The sequence below is a fragment of the Diospyros lotus genome, chromosome 1 (assembly GCF_014633365.1).
Source record: "Diospyros lotus cultivar Yz01 chromosome 1, ASM1463336v1, whole genome shotgun sequence".
NCBI classification, from domain to species: Eukaryota; Viridiplantae; Streptophyta; class Magnoliopsida; order Ericales; family Ebenaceae; genus Diospyros; species Diospyros lotus.
Window position 1 is genome coordinate 32,078,434 of NC_068338.1, and position 16,311 is coordinate 32,094,744.

General features: G+C 35.1%; 2 protein-coding genes across 10 annotated transcripts in view; one reads left to right on the plus strand and one right to left on the minus strand.

Moving 5' to 3' along the window:
- Positions 1–232: 232 nt before the first annotated feature.
- Positions 233–9,602, minus strand: LOC127796867 (zinc finger CCCH domain-containing protein 25-like). Of its 3 annotated transcripts, none has more exons than XM_052329272.1 (5): positions 9,452–9,602; positions 8,831–9,071; positions 5,134–5,243; positions 4,648–4,835; positions 233–1,312 (listed from the first exon to the last, which is right to left on the minus strand). In XM_052329272.1, exons 2-5 carry the CDS (start codon positions 9,001–9,003, stop codon positions 722–724), a joined length of 1,062 nt encoding a protein of 353 aa, XP_052185232.1. In that variant the 5' UTR covers positions 9,004–9,071; positions 9,452–9,602; the 3' UTR covers positions 233–721. The 3 variants fall into 3 exon arrangements, with proteins under 3 accessions (XP_052185232.1, XP_052185236.1, XP_052185242.1); XM_052329276.1 differs by having other exon boundaries at positions 8,831–9,096; positions 9,452–9,558; XM_052329282.1 differs by lacking the exon at positions 9,452–9,602 and having other exon boundaries at positions 5,130–5,243; positions 8,831–9,060.
- Positions 9,603–13,557: 3,955 nt separating this feature from the next.
- LOC127796811 (villin-1) overlaps positions 13,558–16,311 on the plus strand; it is a 29,102-nt gene continuing 26,348 nt past the window's right edge. Inside the window, exons 1-5 of one of the 7 annotated variants that reach the window (XM_052329213.1) lie at positions 13,558–13,691; positions 13,850–14,003; positions 15,054–15,163; positions 15,668–15,767; positions 16,002–16,070. In XM_052329213.1, coding sequence (XP_052185173.1) covers positions 15,108–15,163; positions 15,668–15,767; positions 16,002–16,070 — 225 coding nt within the window. In that variant the 5' untranslated portion in view covers positions 13,558–13,691; positions 13,850–14,003; positions 15,054–15,107. Of the gene's footprint in view, positions 13,692–13,753; positions 14,004–14,135; positions 14,287–15,053; positions 15,593–15,667; positions 15,768–16,001; positions 16,071–16,311 lie in introns of those variants that run through there. The other 6 variants (XM_052329232.1, XM_052329214.1, XM_052329226.1 and 3 more) reach the window with 6 other exon arrangements.

Here is a 16,311-nt window from a genome sequence, read left to right on the forward strand (position 1 = left end):
CACAATGTGATAACAAGAGTGTGAAACTAATTGCCTGAAGTAGAATAAGTGCGGCAAACTAATACATATTTGATCAATTTGGCAAGACTGCTTCATCGCAGATGAGCCCATATTAAGAAAATGGAACATAATCATCACAGGCAACGGACTTTCTGTTCATGGCTGTCCTTCAACAACAATAGATGCATACCAGTTGATCAACAATGAAAGAAATATGGGTATATGATGAACATCATAAGAAATGTACTCACACAGATTCATCATAATGCTCAGAAAGACTCGTTAATAGGTGACGCAGTTGCACCAAATATACATTCACTAAATGAAACATCTCATATCTCGCTTCAATCTTCTATTAAAAAAAAAATCTGACATCAATCTGGCAGCAAGGTAACTTTTCCAACAAATTCCTGGCCATGCTTTTCTGTTAGGCTGTCAAGATCTCTAAATATCTATTCTCGTGGGGTAAAAGTCACATCCTTGATCATTCCATGCCAAGAAGATGACAAGCCTGAGTAATTTTCTCCTGTGCAATGGAATCCAAGAGATACATAAGCCAAACCATGGTCCCCAGTAAAAATACAGGAGATACATCAGGTAGCCCGGCAAAAACAGAAGAAACAGAAAAAGAAAGAGTGAATCTAAATCCGCATTATAGCATTGCAGAAAAGGTCCTGACACACACAAAGAATTCTTGTTTCGTGACACGTTAAAAAAGAACTCATCTGTATGATCTAGGACGACTCTCTTTATCTATCCGCCTATGATGATCAAATGAAGAATCTCTATCATGATCTGACCATTTGTCTCTGGCTCTCTTACGATCTTCACTGCGATGGGATTCCAGTTCATGCCGGCTCGATCTCTTTTGCTCCCTTGTGTCCCTGTCTTCCCTGGGATAGGAATCTGGGTCATGCCTTCTTGATCGCTTTTCTTCCCTCCTATCATAAGCTTCTCTTGAATTTGGTTCATGGTCATGCCTTCTGAATTTTTTCTCTCCTGCACACTTTTCCCATTCTTCTTTGTGATTTGTGTCCTCTTTCTGCTCTGATCCTTTCTCACCATCTCTACTGTCCCGATATCTTGAGTTCAATTCTCTTGGCTTGTTATGGCTTTCTTTGCCCTCTTCTCTGCCCACTGTTCTTGAACTTCTTGCATCTCTATCTTTTAATCTAGTTTCCTGTGCCATATACTCAGAAATTATGTTTGATGTGCCAGATTGTCTTTCACTCTTTTTTTGACCCTCAAACCTGTCATGATTCCACTTAGAACCTTTATCATCTTGATGACCCCAACCAGTGTTTGCAGCTCTCTGGACGTACAAAACAAAAACTTGACTAAGTGCCTCAAAAAGGTTTCAAAAATAAAGATGATAGCAGATACCGCATTAACACACTTGGAAATGCTTCATTTGAAAAAGTAAAAAATAAAAAAAGAAAGAAAACAATGAAAAAATGGAATCGAGCAGCTTGAACGTATATGGCTTCTTTCCATCTTTTAGTAATCAAGTTTGCAATTAGAAAAATCTTTTATAATCCAAAAAAAAGAAAGTAGTGATTCTTAAACTGAGAACTGTATTCACAAGAATTCTCCGGGAACATAATAGATGAGCAATCTTGGTGAATGCTCCATAAGTCCGTTCTATAGGTGCTGGTTGCACAATTTATCTGAAGAAACATTTGAATGTTACAAGTAAACGAAGAAGAAGCCACATCCTCAACAAAATAATTGACATCAATGGCAAACATTTGAAATTACTTTCAAATGAAAATGTTTCTATAGGGAGAAAGTAGTATTAGGCTATTAGCAGAAGAAACAATGAATAAATGCAAAAATGAAGGAAGCAGCTTTAACACCTATGGCTCCTTTTCATCTTTCACTCATTAAGTTTGCAATTAGATATAATCTTTTATAATCCAAAAAGCCAGTTGTCATTCCTAAACTGGAAAACATATCCATAAGAATTTTCCAGTGAACATAACAGATGACCAACTTTTGAATGCTCCAAGAGTCTTGTAACAGATGCATCTTGCACAACTTACCTGACAAAGCATTTGAACACGCTACAAATTAATGGAGGGCCATTACCAATTAGGTACTGACAGAATGAGAATTATAATCCTAAAACACAAGCGTACACACTTGTATGAACATAAGGATATGTATTTATCAATACCTAGTGTGACATTTTCGGTAAAGATCAACCACTATATAGTGGCATACTGTGTTATCTCAGCCTAACCTTCTCTACAAATATAACCATGACAACTGAACAATTGAAGATGTGAACAGAAAACTTACTCCATATGATGGATATTTGCAGATCCAATCACATAGGACAACTGGTCCAACTAGTCAACAATTTCCATAATGAAACCAATACCTCCCCCTCCCATATCCCCCCCCCCCCCAAAAAAAAAATAAATAAAAAAGGGAGGGGGTGGCAGGAGGATGTAAATAAATGCAAAGAAAGCATGATCAAATTAGTTGGAAAACAATGTTGTTTGCAGAAGAAAATAACCAGTTTGATGACACAGCATAAATACATGAATATTTAAATAGGCTGCATTTGGTTAGTTTTGGCTAAATCCAAAATTTTCTTTCAATTTCATGGGAAAAAATTCAAAGTAGTTGATATTTATAAACTGAGCAGATATTTCTCTTAGTAGTTGTCATACTCAATGAGTATCACTTGATAGCAACAGAAAGATAAGCAAAAGAGGTAACAAATGCTGAGAAATAGTGAACCTTATGAATGTTATATCAAGTTGTACGCTTTACCCATTTCCACGTGTCAATGATTATTGGCTGTTATTTTTTGCATCATCAACTGTAGCTATCTTCACTTGATATATTGCTACCAGCATGTGGAAATTCAATCTCTCGAGATATACCACACGCATTGACATCATGAGTAAACTTATGCTCAAAACAAGACTCAACCAATCAAAGGGATGATAAAATTACTGGTGAAATATAAAGCCCACCCAGCACCCAAATGGAAGGATAAGATGCATTTTTTTGGGATAAATAGAAACTGGGTAATTTCTTAATTTATTTCTTAGGCAAATTTAAAAGCATCTCAAGAGAGTGAACTACTCCTGCAATTAAAAAATTCCTCTTAAGGCCAAGAGAAGCATTAAAAACACACAGAAGCTTGGAGAATCTCAAGGTGAAACACAATGTGTAGCCATGGTAAGAAATATGTACGTAAACTTGAAACAAGAAATAAAACAGAGGGTGGACCACTTTTTCAGAAACCAATATGGTAGCTGGACATAGAGAGTAAAATTCTGCAACATTTCAACTTTTGAGAGTAAATCTACGCGATGAAACTACCCCAAAAAGAGAGGTGATACCCAATAATACACATAGAAACAAGATGTATTTATTATAACAGATAATATAGCCATTCCAGAGATTATGACAATTAAAATGAAGGTCCCTCAAATCCCAACAATGGCATGACATACACCTCATAAAACTAACCATCATAGCACAACATTTGCATGAGATATTGTAAGTCAATAATGGCCAAGAGGCCATCAGACAACTTTATTTGACAGAAAATTGGATAAGGCTCTACAACTGGATGGTTTAATGAACTTCCTTTTTCAAACCAACAAGTAGCTTTATAACTTAAAGAAAAAAGATATATAACATTTACCACAATACTACCCTACTATAGTGGATACTCCAAGTATGGAAAACTAACAAAAATGTAAGCAAAAATGACATGTAGGAATATGCAACAAAACATAATAAGTAAACAATATTTTATTTGACTGACGGGTATAACAACCAAGTCACCATGACACAACATAATCTCCAGTGTAGCCATCCACATGATCCCACATCCAAGTACTAATTTCACAAACAAAAAGTTATATTATATACAGCATCCCTAGTGCACGAAGCTCCCGCTCCCTGCTTTACCAGGGTCAAGGGAAGGGAATGGCAATTTTGTACACAGCCACACCTTTGATTTGCAAAGAGATAATTCACACAACTAAACCTGTGACCTTCTAATCAAAAAGAGCAACATTACTGTTGCTATCAAGGTCGCAGCAATTTTTGAATATAATGTGGTGACACAACTAAATATGAAAAACTAAAAAGAATGTAAATGTACTTGCTTAAAAAGTCATTCATGTCTCATTACATGAGCTCCACTTAAATTTCAAATTGACTACAAAGTTCCTCATATAGATCAACAAGACCTAGTTCTGAATGTGTCACACACCTAGAGGAACACGGAACACAGGTTTCATTTTTTATTCTCAATTATCATCATCTTAATTTGCAAATTCAGGAATTTGAAATTTAACTGCCAACAATTTGTACTACAAACTGAAGTTACCGTTCACGATAAATACAATGAAGATGGGGAGAACTAACATTAGACTACAAAAAACACATAAAATTGTAGCATAAACCCCATACAGCAATAAAGAGACAAATAAGCAAAAAATTTCCCAGAGGCAAAAATTTTATGTGGATTCTTTACAATGTTGTCAGTGGCCTATCATGCACGAGTGAAGAACCTACTGAAAACTCTATTTTACTTTCATGGCAAAGGTAGCAGTTCATCCAAATCAAAAACAGAAGATAACTAATGGTGCTACTGTTCAATGATCATTGCCTTACTTGTTCATCATGGGAAAACTTGCATCCAGCTCCACGATTACAATCACCCCTTTGGAAAGCACGGCATACTCCTCGTTCCTCCCTTTTCTTCTGCTCTGTCTCTTCATCTTCTTCTTCTTTCTTTTTGTAGTTACTTGCATGATCAACCCTTATGACTCGACCAAGAACTTGAGCACCGTTCAGATTGTCTGTGAGTAATTTAAAACATAAGCAACAATTTTACTTATGCTATTATAATAGGGTCATGCTATTTGTACATCATTTATGTACATCTTGGGTTACACAAGGCACATAAATGACATAAATACCCCTCGCCTCATTGCGCCTCACCATCTTGGGTGAGGGCATTTTAAACATTGACACATCATTGTGTAGCCCAAGGTGTACATAATGATGTACCAATAGCATTTTCCATTATAATAAGGCTTAACTTAAAAGAAAACTTTCTTATCATACATATCATGGCTAGAAATGAAAGATACCAACCAACAGCAAGAATTGTGCTTCTCTGATCCTCATAGGCAATGAAAGCAAAACCTTTGGATTTACCAGTACCTTTATCTCTGACAAGATTAACATCAACAATCTCTCCATATCTGCAATTAATTGCAAACAATATTTCATGCTGAAAGAAAAAGGAGGAAGGGGAAGGGGAGAGAAAAACAAGCAGAAACTAAATGAGAATTTTTCCATAACAATAGAAATAAATAAATACAAAATAATAGTATAATAACCTTTTTTTAATTTGATAAGCAATGGATGAACTTATAAAAAGAATGGCAAGACCACATAGCAAACCCAGAAACAATAATAGTTAATGCAACTTTGTCAAACCCAATAAAATGTTGTTTACAGCTAGAATTCATGTAGTCCACCTCAACTAGTGGGATTAAGGCTTTTGATTGCTGCTGTTGTAATAAAACATTCTTTACCAAATTGGAAAAATATATATGTCAAGAATTTCTAACTTGTGAGTAAAGAAAGACAGAAATGTCAACACACACAAGCAGAAAAATTCATGGCCAATGGTTAACTAAAAGGCTAAAACTCGTCCAGCTATTAATAAAAAATCACATTTCACACATCACTGCTGCTTTAAGCACTTGCTGCAAACTGGGCAGACTTGCACACAGCTTACCACATTTGAGCAATTGCCACACTTTGTCAGAGACCAACGTAGCCAAGATCCAGATTCATTGCAAGGTTTTCTATTTTCAGTTTTTAGTTTATATTTTTCGTTTTCAATTCTCATTTTCATTTAAAAAACATGAAAATTTCATTGGCTAACTTCGATCCGTTTTCTCTTTCTTTTATTTTCCTTCTTCCTTCCCACCATTTGTTCCAGCAACTTCTAGGAGTCAACCCAAGCTATAAATATAGATGATAGGTAAGTTGGGTGCATTAGAAAAGGGATGGAGGTAGAACAAACAGAGATGGCCGGGAGATTAAAGGATGAGGTGGCAAAAAGGAAATGTGGAAGTGAGAAACAGGGAGAAGATGCGAACATGTAAGAATTATCTTTGAAAATAATGGGGCATATTATAGCATCATGATGTCTGTTCTCAATAGTTTTCAATCTGAATTCTCCTCCATTGTTGCTATTTCTTTTTCCTTTCTCTATCCCTCTTTGTACAGATGCATAAACTCACATATGCACTCCCTTTTAATCTCTATTCTGATGATGATTTAGCTTTGAGGCTTCTGTTCTTTGTTGAGCTCTGCAATTGCTCCCCTAGACCTTCATTGCTCCCAAATTGCTTCTGGGAGTCAGATGGGGTTGCTGGCAATGGTGAGGGTAGAAGAAGGGAAGAAAACAAAATTTTCAAATTTTAATTGTTTCAATTTTTTTATAATTTTTCAAAAAAATTTAAAACATAAAAAAGCAATCGAGCATCATTGCTTGTTTTCATTTCCACAATAATGAAAATAAAAGTACAAAACTAAAAAAATAATGCTATTAAAACGGGCCCTTATATACAAGTTAACTAAAACATATATCATCAAGGACTTATTAATGAGATATTGAATCTTTTTCAATTAGAATAGAATCACATGATTTAAATCAAGGATCTGTTCTAAGCCCTTACCCTTTTTGTTTTTGGGATGAATGAATTTATAAAGTACATTCAAGGAAATGTGCCTTAGTATTTATTATTTGCAAACAATATTGCCCCAGAGGATGCAATTAAAGAAGGCGTGAATGTTAACCTTAAATTATAGAGGAAGACCTTAGAATCCAAAGGCTTCAAGTTGCGCAAATCGAAAATCAACATACAAAATATAAGTTCAGTAAAGAAGAGTCAATGCTCTTGTGGTGTGAGTAGATGATGAAGCGATTCCTAGAAAAGTTTAGTTTAGATATCTTGGAGTTCAGAAAAAAAGGGAGATTACTTATCATAAAATTCGTGACCACAAAAAAAAAAGAATTAAAAATAAAAGCATATGTAATAAGATTGGAGTGATGCCTATCAAAGATAAGATGTCTGATACATGATTAAGATTATTTGATTATGTGAGAAGAAAACCAACAAAATCACCTATGAAGCAAGTAGATGGTATGAAACAAATTTGTAACAAATAGATAGAGGAAGCCCAAACAAAACTTGATAAAAAAAAACTCTTAAACATGGCATTAGATATAATGGCCATAGAAAAGATACAGCCGTGGATAGAGAAGTTTGGAGAACTAAAATTCATATTATCGGCCCACCTATTGAAATTAAGACTTGCGATGTTGTTGCTATATTCAATATCTTCCAGTATTATTTCAAAAAGTTGAAAGTTGAAGATGCTTCATAAGGAATGTTGAGATCTAGTATGTTAACTTCAGCAAACTAAAATCCATTTCCCAAAGTCATATTTGCAACAACTGAGACTACCTCATTCACATCCGGCTTATAATCTATGGGCTCTAAATATTGTATTTTCAAAACATTCTTTATAATCTGTTCTCATACGAAGTTCCTTCACAAATTTGGAAAACCCATTTCTTCTCATCTTTATTGTTCCTCAACATGTAATACTGATGGGGAAAAGAACCTTTGTACAAAGCATTAATTAACTATTCCCGTTCATTTTTCAAATCCTCTTCAATACTAGCTTGAACAAGTGTCCTGAATACTGCAACCAAATTCATGCACCATGAACTAACCATAGTTATAGCCACCAAAGCTCAATAATTAATTATATGGCTCAACAGCATTTTCACATTACTAAAATAATGAAAATGGGTAACTACACACAGCAACAGGAAAACAAAAAATGCACCATAACTACACAGGAATTCACTATACAAAGACTGAGGGTCTATCTTGATGTGTGCTTGTAAATTAAGGAATTATCAAGAACACAATACAAATAAAATTATAGCAGCAAATTCAGCTATTTGCAAGTAAGCATTAACAATAATCTACATTCCATGAAGGGAACAACTTAGTTTGGTGGACCCCTAAAACTGAAGCCCTGCTGTAATTTTGAATGCCATGAATGCTACACTGTAACTTTTCTATTACAGACACAGTTTAAATTTTATTATCATTTTTGTTTAGTTTAAAGATATTTTTGTGTTTCATTAATAGCAAAGAAGGCAGCAGAAAATTAGACATCCTTACCATCGTAAATCCACCAGTTCTTGCTAACTGCTGCAGTTTTTCTATCTTCTAAGACTCCATAACCATCATCAAAAGATTGTCCTCTATTAAGTGTCACTTCTTCACTGCATTCTCTCTTTCTTTGTGATTTGCATTAGTTTCAGCTGTCACTTTTGCTGTTCCATTTTTGGCTGACGGATTTTCAGTTACTTTTTTGTTTTTATTCATTCAACAATGTGCCAGACCATTCAGTCCCACACTAGTGACTTTTGGGTGCAAGTAAAGAAACAGAGACAGCAAGGGCATGATATGTATGCTTGAGATGTTCATCCTTCCAGGTTACTTTGTTATCTTATGTATATGATACCCATGTTTTCTATATGAATGTCATCGTCCAGGAAGTTTTGGGCTGATTTACTCGCAAAGTATGGACTTCATGCAATGTCAACAGATATAGCTCACACAATCACATGATTCAAGCTGCATATGCTGTATACCAACTACGCAGGTTTCTAGTAATGAAATTAAGGAACAGTCCAGAAAGTCGGAGATCAAGCCAGAGGTCAAATATTTGAGTCTGGAGTAAAGCTTACTGCGCAAACACTGCCAGAAGGTCGCCTTCTGTGAGGTCGTAAGGGATGCCGCCCACGAATACGTAAGCAGAATCTTTGTACTTGGCATGCCACGAAGCTTCTTCAGATATACCTAACGTCGCTTCTTTCGAATTGAGATTCTGAATTCGCTTCACTAACGTCAATGGATTCATAGCTTTAAAATTCGAATTTCTCAAGACAAACCCTACGAACGGGGTCAACAAGCACGTCCTCTAACCACCTAGCAATCAAATAGAGATAAATATCTAAAAATCTGTTAAAATTTTCCGTGAAATACAAGCTCAACCTCAAGCGAACGCGTAGAGGCCAAGCCCATGTCGGTCGCAGAAACCCTAAAACCTAACTAGGGTAGGGCGGAGGCCGCCCAGTCCGTCATATGCCTAATCTGGTCGCCGGAGGAAAGGAGTAGAACAAGAGTGAGATAGTGAGAGTGAAGGCCCGACAAACACAGAAATTTGAGGGGAAGAGATAGAGGAACAGAGAGAAGACGATGAAGTGAAAGTGAGTGAGTGTGTGTGAGAGAGAGAGAGAGAGAGAGATCGGAATGAAAGAAGAAGAAGAAGAGAGGAGGCAGGGCAAGAGAAGAAACGGAGGGCTTACCGGCGTTTCGCGACCTTCGGCTGAACTCGCCCCTCCTCCAAATCGTCCGGCAGTGGATTCCTCGCCGTCGGCCCAGCCTGCCCTTCCTCTCTTCCCTCCCGCCTCCCTCCTCTCCTTGCTCAAGCCTCAAAACAATTGGGGCAGGGTGAAAAGTGCCCGGGTGGTTAGCCCGACCCGGGCCGACCCGACTGCCCGCGCAAGAGAGAGCGGATGGTGAGGGAATATTGGGTTCGAGAAGGGACCATAACACGTCGACTGAACTTTTGGGCCGAAGAAAAGTCGAAAATTCTCTGGACGCTTTCTCATCTTCTTCCTTCCTTTCCGCGCGATTTCTTTTCTTTTGGTCTCCGACTCCAAATTCAAAGCCTTCATTAATCTTCATCGGCCATCATCAAAATCAACCTCTAATGGCTCCACGACGTCCTCCAAAGCGAAGAAATCAAGAGGAAGCGTCTGAATCGAGCGCAAGAAGAACCAAAATGAGGCATGACAATCCATCTTGAAGAAATATGTCGACCATCTTGGGAAGAGGCCCGTTCTCTATGGCCGGTTCGTGCATTTCATTGAGCTACGTAGCGAAGGATTTCCTCTTCTTGACTTGTTAGGTAGATGGGCTCCCATTCTCACTCTTCAAGAACCTATTTATCCTAAGTCAGTTCGTATCTTCTACTCAAATCTAACTGTCACTCATAATCCATTTTGTATTCACTCTTCTGTCAATGGCAGACTTGTTGAATTTGGTACTACTTTGTTCAATGAGATTTTTGGTATTACTCCTATATATAACATTGATGATGTTGTTATTTATGAATCTCGTGCATGGTCTGGCAACATTCCCGACTTTGTTCCCTTGAATGCCATTAGAATGTTGACAAATAATCCTAATCTTCAGTTTGCTAAACTCCCCAGGGCCTCCCATTTTGATTTGACTACTCGTTTACTTCATTTGGTTATAGCTCATTGTATTCTGCCTAGGAGCGGTTCATACGATCACGTTTCTTATTTGGATTTTGAAATTTTGTGGTGTCTCACTCAACAAATTCCTATTGATTTGACCCACGTTATTGTTCAACACATGCAAATGTATGGACCAAATAGGAAGACACCGCTTCCCTTTGGCATGATCTTGACTCGTATCTTTAAAATTTTCCAAGTGCCTTTAGATGGCGAGCCTCCTGTGTCCCTTCGACCCACTGATCGCATTTGCTCTGCCACCCTCAAGAGGATGGGGTGTGTCAAAGTGAATGGTCAATGGCAACGTCATTGTGATGAGTCTGAAGAGAACTCACAGGAGGACTCTCATGATGATCCTAATATTCCTTCTCCGGAACCTCCGACTGTTCCTTCTTCCTCCAGTCATCCTGCACGTGCTCAAGGGGAGCCTTCTCTACGTGACATCATGGCTGCCATTGAGGTCATGAACAAGAATTTTCAGGATCTCTCCAGACGAGTTGATCAATATGGGGAGATCAGTTCCAGTGTACTTGGGGAGGTTTGCGAGCTTCGAATCAGGTTTGATGATGTCCACGGTGTTCCTCCTCCTCGTTAGCCTCTTTGATTCATTGCAAAAAGGGGGAGAAGTTTGGATGATTAATTAGGATTTTGGACTGTGTGTTATAGCTTTATATTTTTGGATGATATTTTTTTGGATGATTACACATATATATATATATATATATTTGAGGCATTTTTATGTTTATCATCCATGTTATAACTCGTGTATTTGTAAACATGGAAGGTTTGACACAATATCATCTTATGAGATTATAAATTGTTTAAAGGAGTTTTTGGCTTAACATTAATTAATTATTGTTAATTTAGTTTAACTTAATTTAATTAAATAATGTTATTTATCTATGTTGGAGATGAGACATTTTTATTTACGAGTTATACATTTGTATCTTCTCATGTTTTAATGAAAATATGCTAAATAAATTGAAAAATCATTTTCAGTCTAGATAAACAATATTACTCCTTTTAATTTATCCAGCAAAACGCTCTTTTATATAACTAAATTATTGTTGTTATCTAATTGCTTGTTTCATCTACTTAGAAATCATTGTAAATAGGTCACGTTATCAAGGAATTTGAAACTTTTGAAAATCAAAAAAGATTCTCACAATCAAATTGAAGAAGAGAAAGAAAACAAAGAATGTTCTCACTTGTAGAGAAAGAAGAAAGTTGAAGATATAAGGAGATTTGTTCATGTTGAGAGTGAGAGTAAGGGATTATTTTTTTTGTGTTTTAATTTTTAATTTTAAATTTATTTTTAGTTTTATATTTTGAGTATTTATTTTAAAATTGTTAAAAATACGTTTTTTTTTTGTTTATAGCGTATTTGTAATAAAAATAGTCAAAATGATTTTTTTTATTTTAATTTTTTTTATAATTTTTAAAAATATGAAATTAAATACATTTTCATTGTTTTAAAAAACTAAAAACAACCTAAAACAACAAATATAATAGGGCCAAAGCTGAGAGAAGGAAGAAGTTTTATTTTTCATTTGTTTCGGGTCAAATATTAAGGTAAAAAGCTCCAACTTGATTCCTATCATTATTTCATGATACAAGTTTGATGTATTGTAACAACTCATGTGCATTGAACATGGTATTATGCATCAATTTAGGGGGGGGGGGGGGGGGGGGGGGGGGGGGGGAATATCCATTGCTTATGTACTTTATTATCACCAAAAAAAAAAGTGAGATTGTTTGTCTCAGGGGGGGAACATTAGTATTATTTGATGGCATTTTTGAATTCTGTACAAATATGAAGAAAACAACATTTGTACACTCTACCCTGTGTTCAATTGACCAGAAGAGCCACCCGGGTTGCAAGGCTGCACTACTAGCACCATCTTTTTTTTTTTTTTTTTTTTCAATTAAGTTTTTACACTAATTGATTTTATCATGTTTAAATTGTTGTACTTTTAGCTTTTTATTGTATGTATCTCAAAAGTTAAAATTGATTGAAATTTTGAAATAACTGAAACAGCAACATTAAAAATTTATTTTCCCGCCTTAATATCATATGAGGTTTTCATAACAAAAATTTGTAATTTTCTTACTTTTTTATTAAGTTTAGTCGATTAAAAATGTTCGATAATTATCTTTCATATTCCACTACAATAAAAGTTTAGTCGATCAAAGTGTCATAAAATGCAAATTAAAACATTAATTATTTATTTATGTTTTGTCAACCAAAGACATAGAGAGAATTAATCAAATATGAGTTGTATGTCTTTTCTTTTTAAGTCATTAAATTTAGCCAACCAAATAGGAATCGGCTAAATTTAAATAATATATTTTATTAAAATTGTAAAATTTTGATTTAATTGATCAAGGATAACAGATGGTCGATCAAAGTCTTCTACTACTATAGTTCATGAAAACTTTTTAAAATTAACTTAGTAGATTAAAGTTTTTTAGAATTGAATGTGTATTTTTTGATAGACTATAAATTGTCAACAAATTAAAATTTAGTTTTCATAAAGTGTGACATTTATATGATTTGTAAAGACAAGTTTAAACTTTATCTTACACATTTTTAAATCCTTTTACTTTATAAATGTGTATTTTTTGTGAGTCAAATCAAATTTTCTTATTTAACTTAAATGACAAATTTGAAAATCATTGTGAGGCATTAATACTTTTAACTAAAATGGCATTAATAGTTTATATTACTATTTTATCTTCAAATTTAATTTCCTCCATTTGCTACAAAATAAAAATTATTCTACAATATGTCTCTTCTTATCTTGATAAAAGTTATTAGTACGTATTTGTTAATCCATTTATCTTTTATCCAATCATTTAATTTTTATTATCCAAAAATCTATATGAAAAGATCTCACAAACCATGAATATGAAATTTATTCTTTGTTGCTTGATTATAAATTTATTTTTTGTAAAAAGATTATAAATTATCTATTCTTTCACTTAATCAAAGTTTAGATAAAAAATTATTAAATTTTTAAAAATCAAAGTCACTGCTTATTTTTCTGCACGACAATTAAGTTATAAAATCAGTATCTAAAATCAATTAAGTTACAAGAAGAAGAAATAAATTAAACAGGGCCGTTGGAAACATCAAAGCATCTAACATGGCGTTTGACAGTCTGGCCTCACGGAGCTCGGGCACAGGGGGCTTCCACGCTCTTTGACTCTCTCGCTCTCTCTCTCTCTCGCAGCAGAGACAAAAAGCTTCTCATGGTGGGTCCCTAGTAAGCTGGACGGTGAAAAGGTCTTTCTCTACTTTCCCACAGTGCTTTGTTTTCTCCATTTCTTTCTTTCTATATTTCCTTGTCTGTTTCTCTCTCCACTTCTCTACCTTTCAACATCTCCGTTACCTTTTCATTTACTTATTTTTTAAGTTTATCTTTAATGTGTCAAACTCAAAAGAAAGTGAGAATGTGCTCATAATCGTTCCATTACCGCCTGTATCTCTCTCAATCCCACGTGCTGAACCGCCATTTGGATCGTTGAAAGATTTCCCAGTTTCAATTCAGTCTCCAGCCGTTCAATCCTCGAGCAATTTCAGAAAGACAAGTCACTGGTAACAAGATCTGTTCAACTACCCACTTGTCTTCATCTGCTTAGTTTATTTGCTTTTATGACTTTCATTGGACTGCTTATCTTTCTTGGGTATTAGTTTGGGTATAAATTCTGATCCGACAGAACTCTTCAGTTATAGGTTCCCATGTTTTGTTGGAAGAAAGCTGAACAAAGCGTATATTCAGTGACTATTGTTGCATTCTCGTCATCCCAGAGCAAGCCCTTGTGCTAATAATTTTTGGAATTTGGAAATTGGCCATGACCATTTAGTTCAAGATTTGTTGGTTTTTTCCTCTCCATGTTACCGTTCCCAGTTCTTTCTTCTTCTTGTAATATGCAAATTCTAGGCTTTTATTCCTCAAATATATTGGTCATGCATGTCTCAATAATTTTCTTGTTCGTATATTCCATTTTTCTAGTTGCATGGCATCTCATCTTAGCTACCTGTGGCTCAGTAGTGATGGTTTTCAGTGGTAAAGTGGATAACATAAAATTGAATGTGTTTTACATCCCATGAAACCGGATCTTAGATTTTTGTTTGTTCTCTTCTGATTTTTTATAGGCCTGAATGTGGTCCGTTATACAATAGTTGTCACCAACAAAAGTGAGAATATCACAATTAAAATGCATTATTTCCAGAAAATAGAGATGATAAATGATGTCCTTTGTTTTAAATTAGTAATTTGGGTCTATATTGGCACATCCACGAGCTCGTATGCCAGTTTTTAAGTATGATATTTAGAGTTTTTAAGTATGATATTTAGAGCAAATCATGACTCATTGGTGTGGAGAAACTACAACTTATGGGGGGTCCCATTTGAACACTAGGTTGTTCCATCTTTTATGATGTCTTGTTGCCATGTACTTGTTTACAGATTAAAATTGTACTAGAGGCTAAGAACATCAGCATATTTGAAGATCTAACATTATTGATGTGTGGCAGTTGTAATATTATTGACTTAAATGATATTATCTTTACAGTGATCTAATACATGAGCTAGCTGTAATGTATATGACGTGGAAATAACAGATACTAATGCCTTTGCTGCAGAATGTGTTGCATGAGACTGTGAATGTTTCATGAAGGATCAGAGATATAGCACCAATGGCTTATTTTCGTAAAGATATTGACCCTGCATTGCAGGGTGCAGGAGCAAAAGCGTATCCATAAACTTGGTTCCTTTAAACCATTAGCCACAATACAGTTAGTTAAAGTATTTTCAGAGTGCTTTCTGGTCAACATCAGTTTTTCTCTTGCACACCCTCAGGTTTCTAGAGTTTGATGCAGAAAAGGCCAACTATCTAACTCGCCTCTTATAAAGCTTGAGGATTTGAAAAAAAGAATAAAAATATAGAGTGTCAACCAAATTTTTAAAACAACTTGTTTCAGTACTTATTCAGTCATAGTTATTTTGTAAAGATACCAAAAGAAATTTTGTTGGTGCAACTAAATCCAGAACTTAAAATGAATTGGTTCGTTTTTATGTCAAGTAAAATATTTTAATGAAGTAAGCAATTAAAGCAACTGATCATTTATCTTAGATCCAGATACCAGATGGTTGCTTTTATTCCTGCTGAAAAAGCACTAATGTAAGTACATTTATAGGATGCATTTACTAGCTTCTATGCTATTTAGTTGTTAACTTATCCTTAACTTCTTTTTAGTGGCTTAGAAATCTGGTGCGTAGAGAACCTCCATTTGGTTCCTGTCCCAAAGTCTTCACATGGGAAATTCTTCTGTGGAAGTGCATATATAGTTTTGCATGTAAGTACCTAGCATGTTTTGGTTGTAATTATGCCATTTTTTTTGGGCAAGTCTTGAACAAATTCAGAAACTTCTTCTGTAAATTGGGGTTTAAGAGTCCCCATAGGAAGTCTCTTTCAGCTGATCTGATCATAGTTATTGGAGTCTTATTACATGTGGAAGTGTGTAATATATCTATATTGTCTTTTGGTTGTAACAAGCTTGACTTTGCTCCTTACATTTTGCTTGAGACAGACTGTTTCACTCAGAAGTGGCTCTTTTGAACATGATATCCACTATTGGCTTGGAAATGATGCCAAAGAGGTTCGTACTTTCTCTCCTTATTGTAACTCTGATCTAAATTGCATTATAACTAAGCCTGCTGTGGTCAAAATAACCATTTCCTATAATAGTAGAGTGATGCACATCCAACAGAACACCTAGGGCTCACTAATTGTTCATATTATTCTTGTTGAAGACTCTTGACTACTGTGGAGTGACGTTTGTGTTATTTGATCCATTAAGTTTATAATTATCCAACTTTTTGTATTGAGAGGAGAAGAAT

Excerpts from the sequence above, each read along its gene's own strand:
- LOC127796867 (XM_052329272.1), bottom strand. The coding sequence starts at position 9,003 with ATGAATCCATTGACGTTAGTGAAGCGAATTCAGAATCTCAATTCGAAA. Across the intron at positions 5,244-8,830 it reads CTTCTGGCAGTGTTTGCGCA|ATATGGAGAGATTGTTGATG; the intron begins GTAAGCTTTACT and ends AATTAATTGCAG. Across the intron at positions 4,836-5,133 it reads AAGCACAATTCTTGCTGTTG|ACAATCTGAACGGTGCTCAA; the intron begins GTTGGTATCTTT and ends AATTACTCACAG.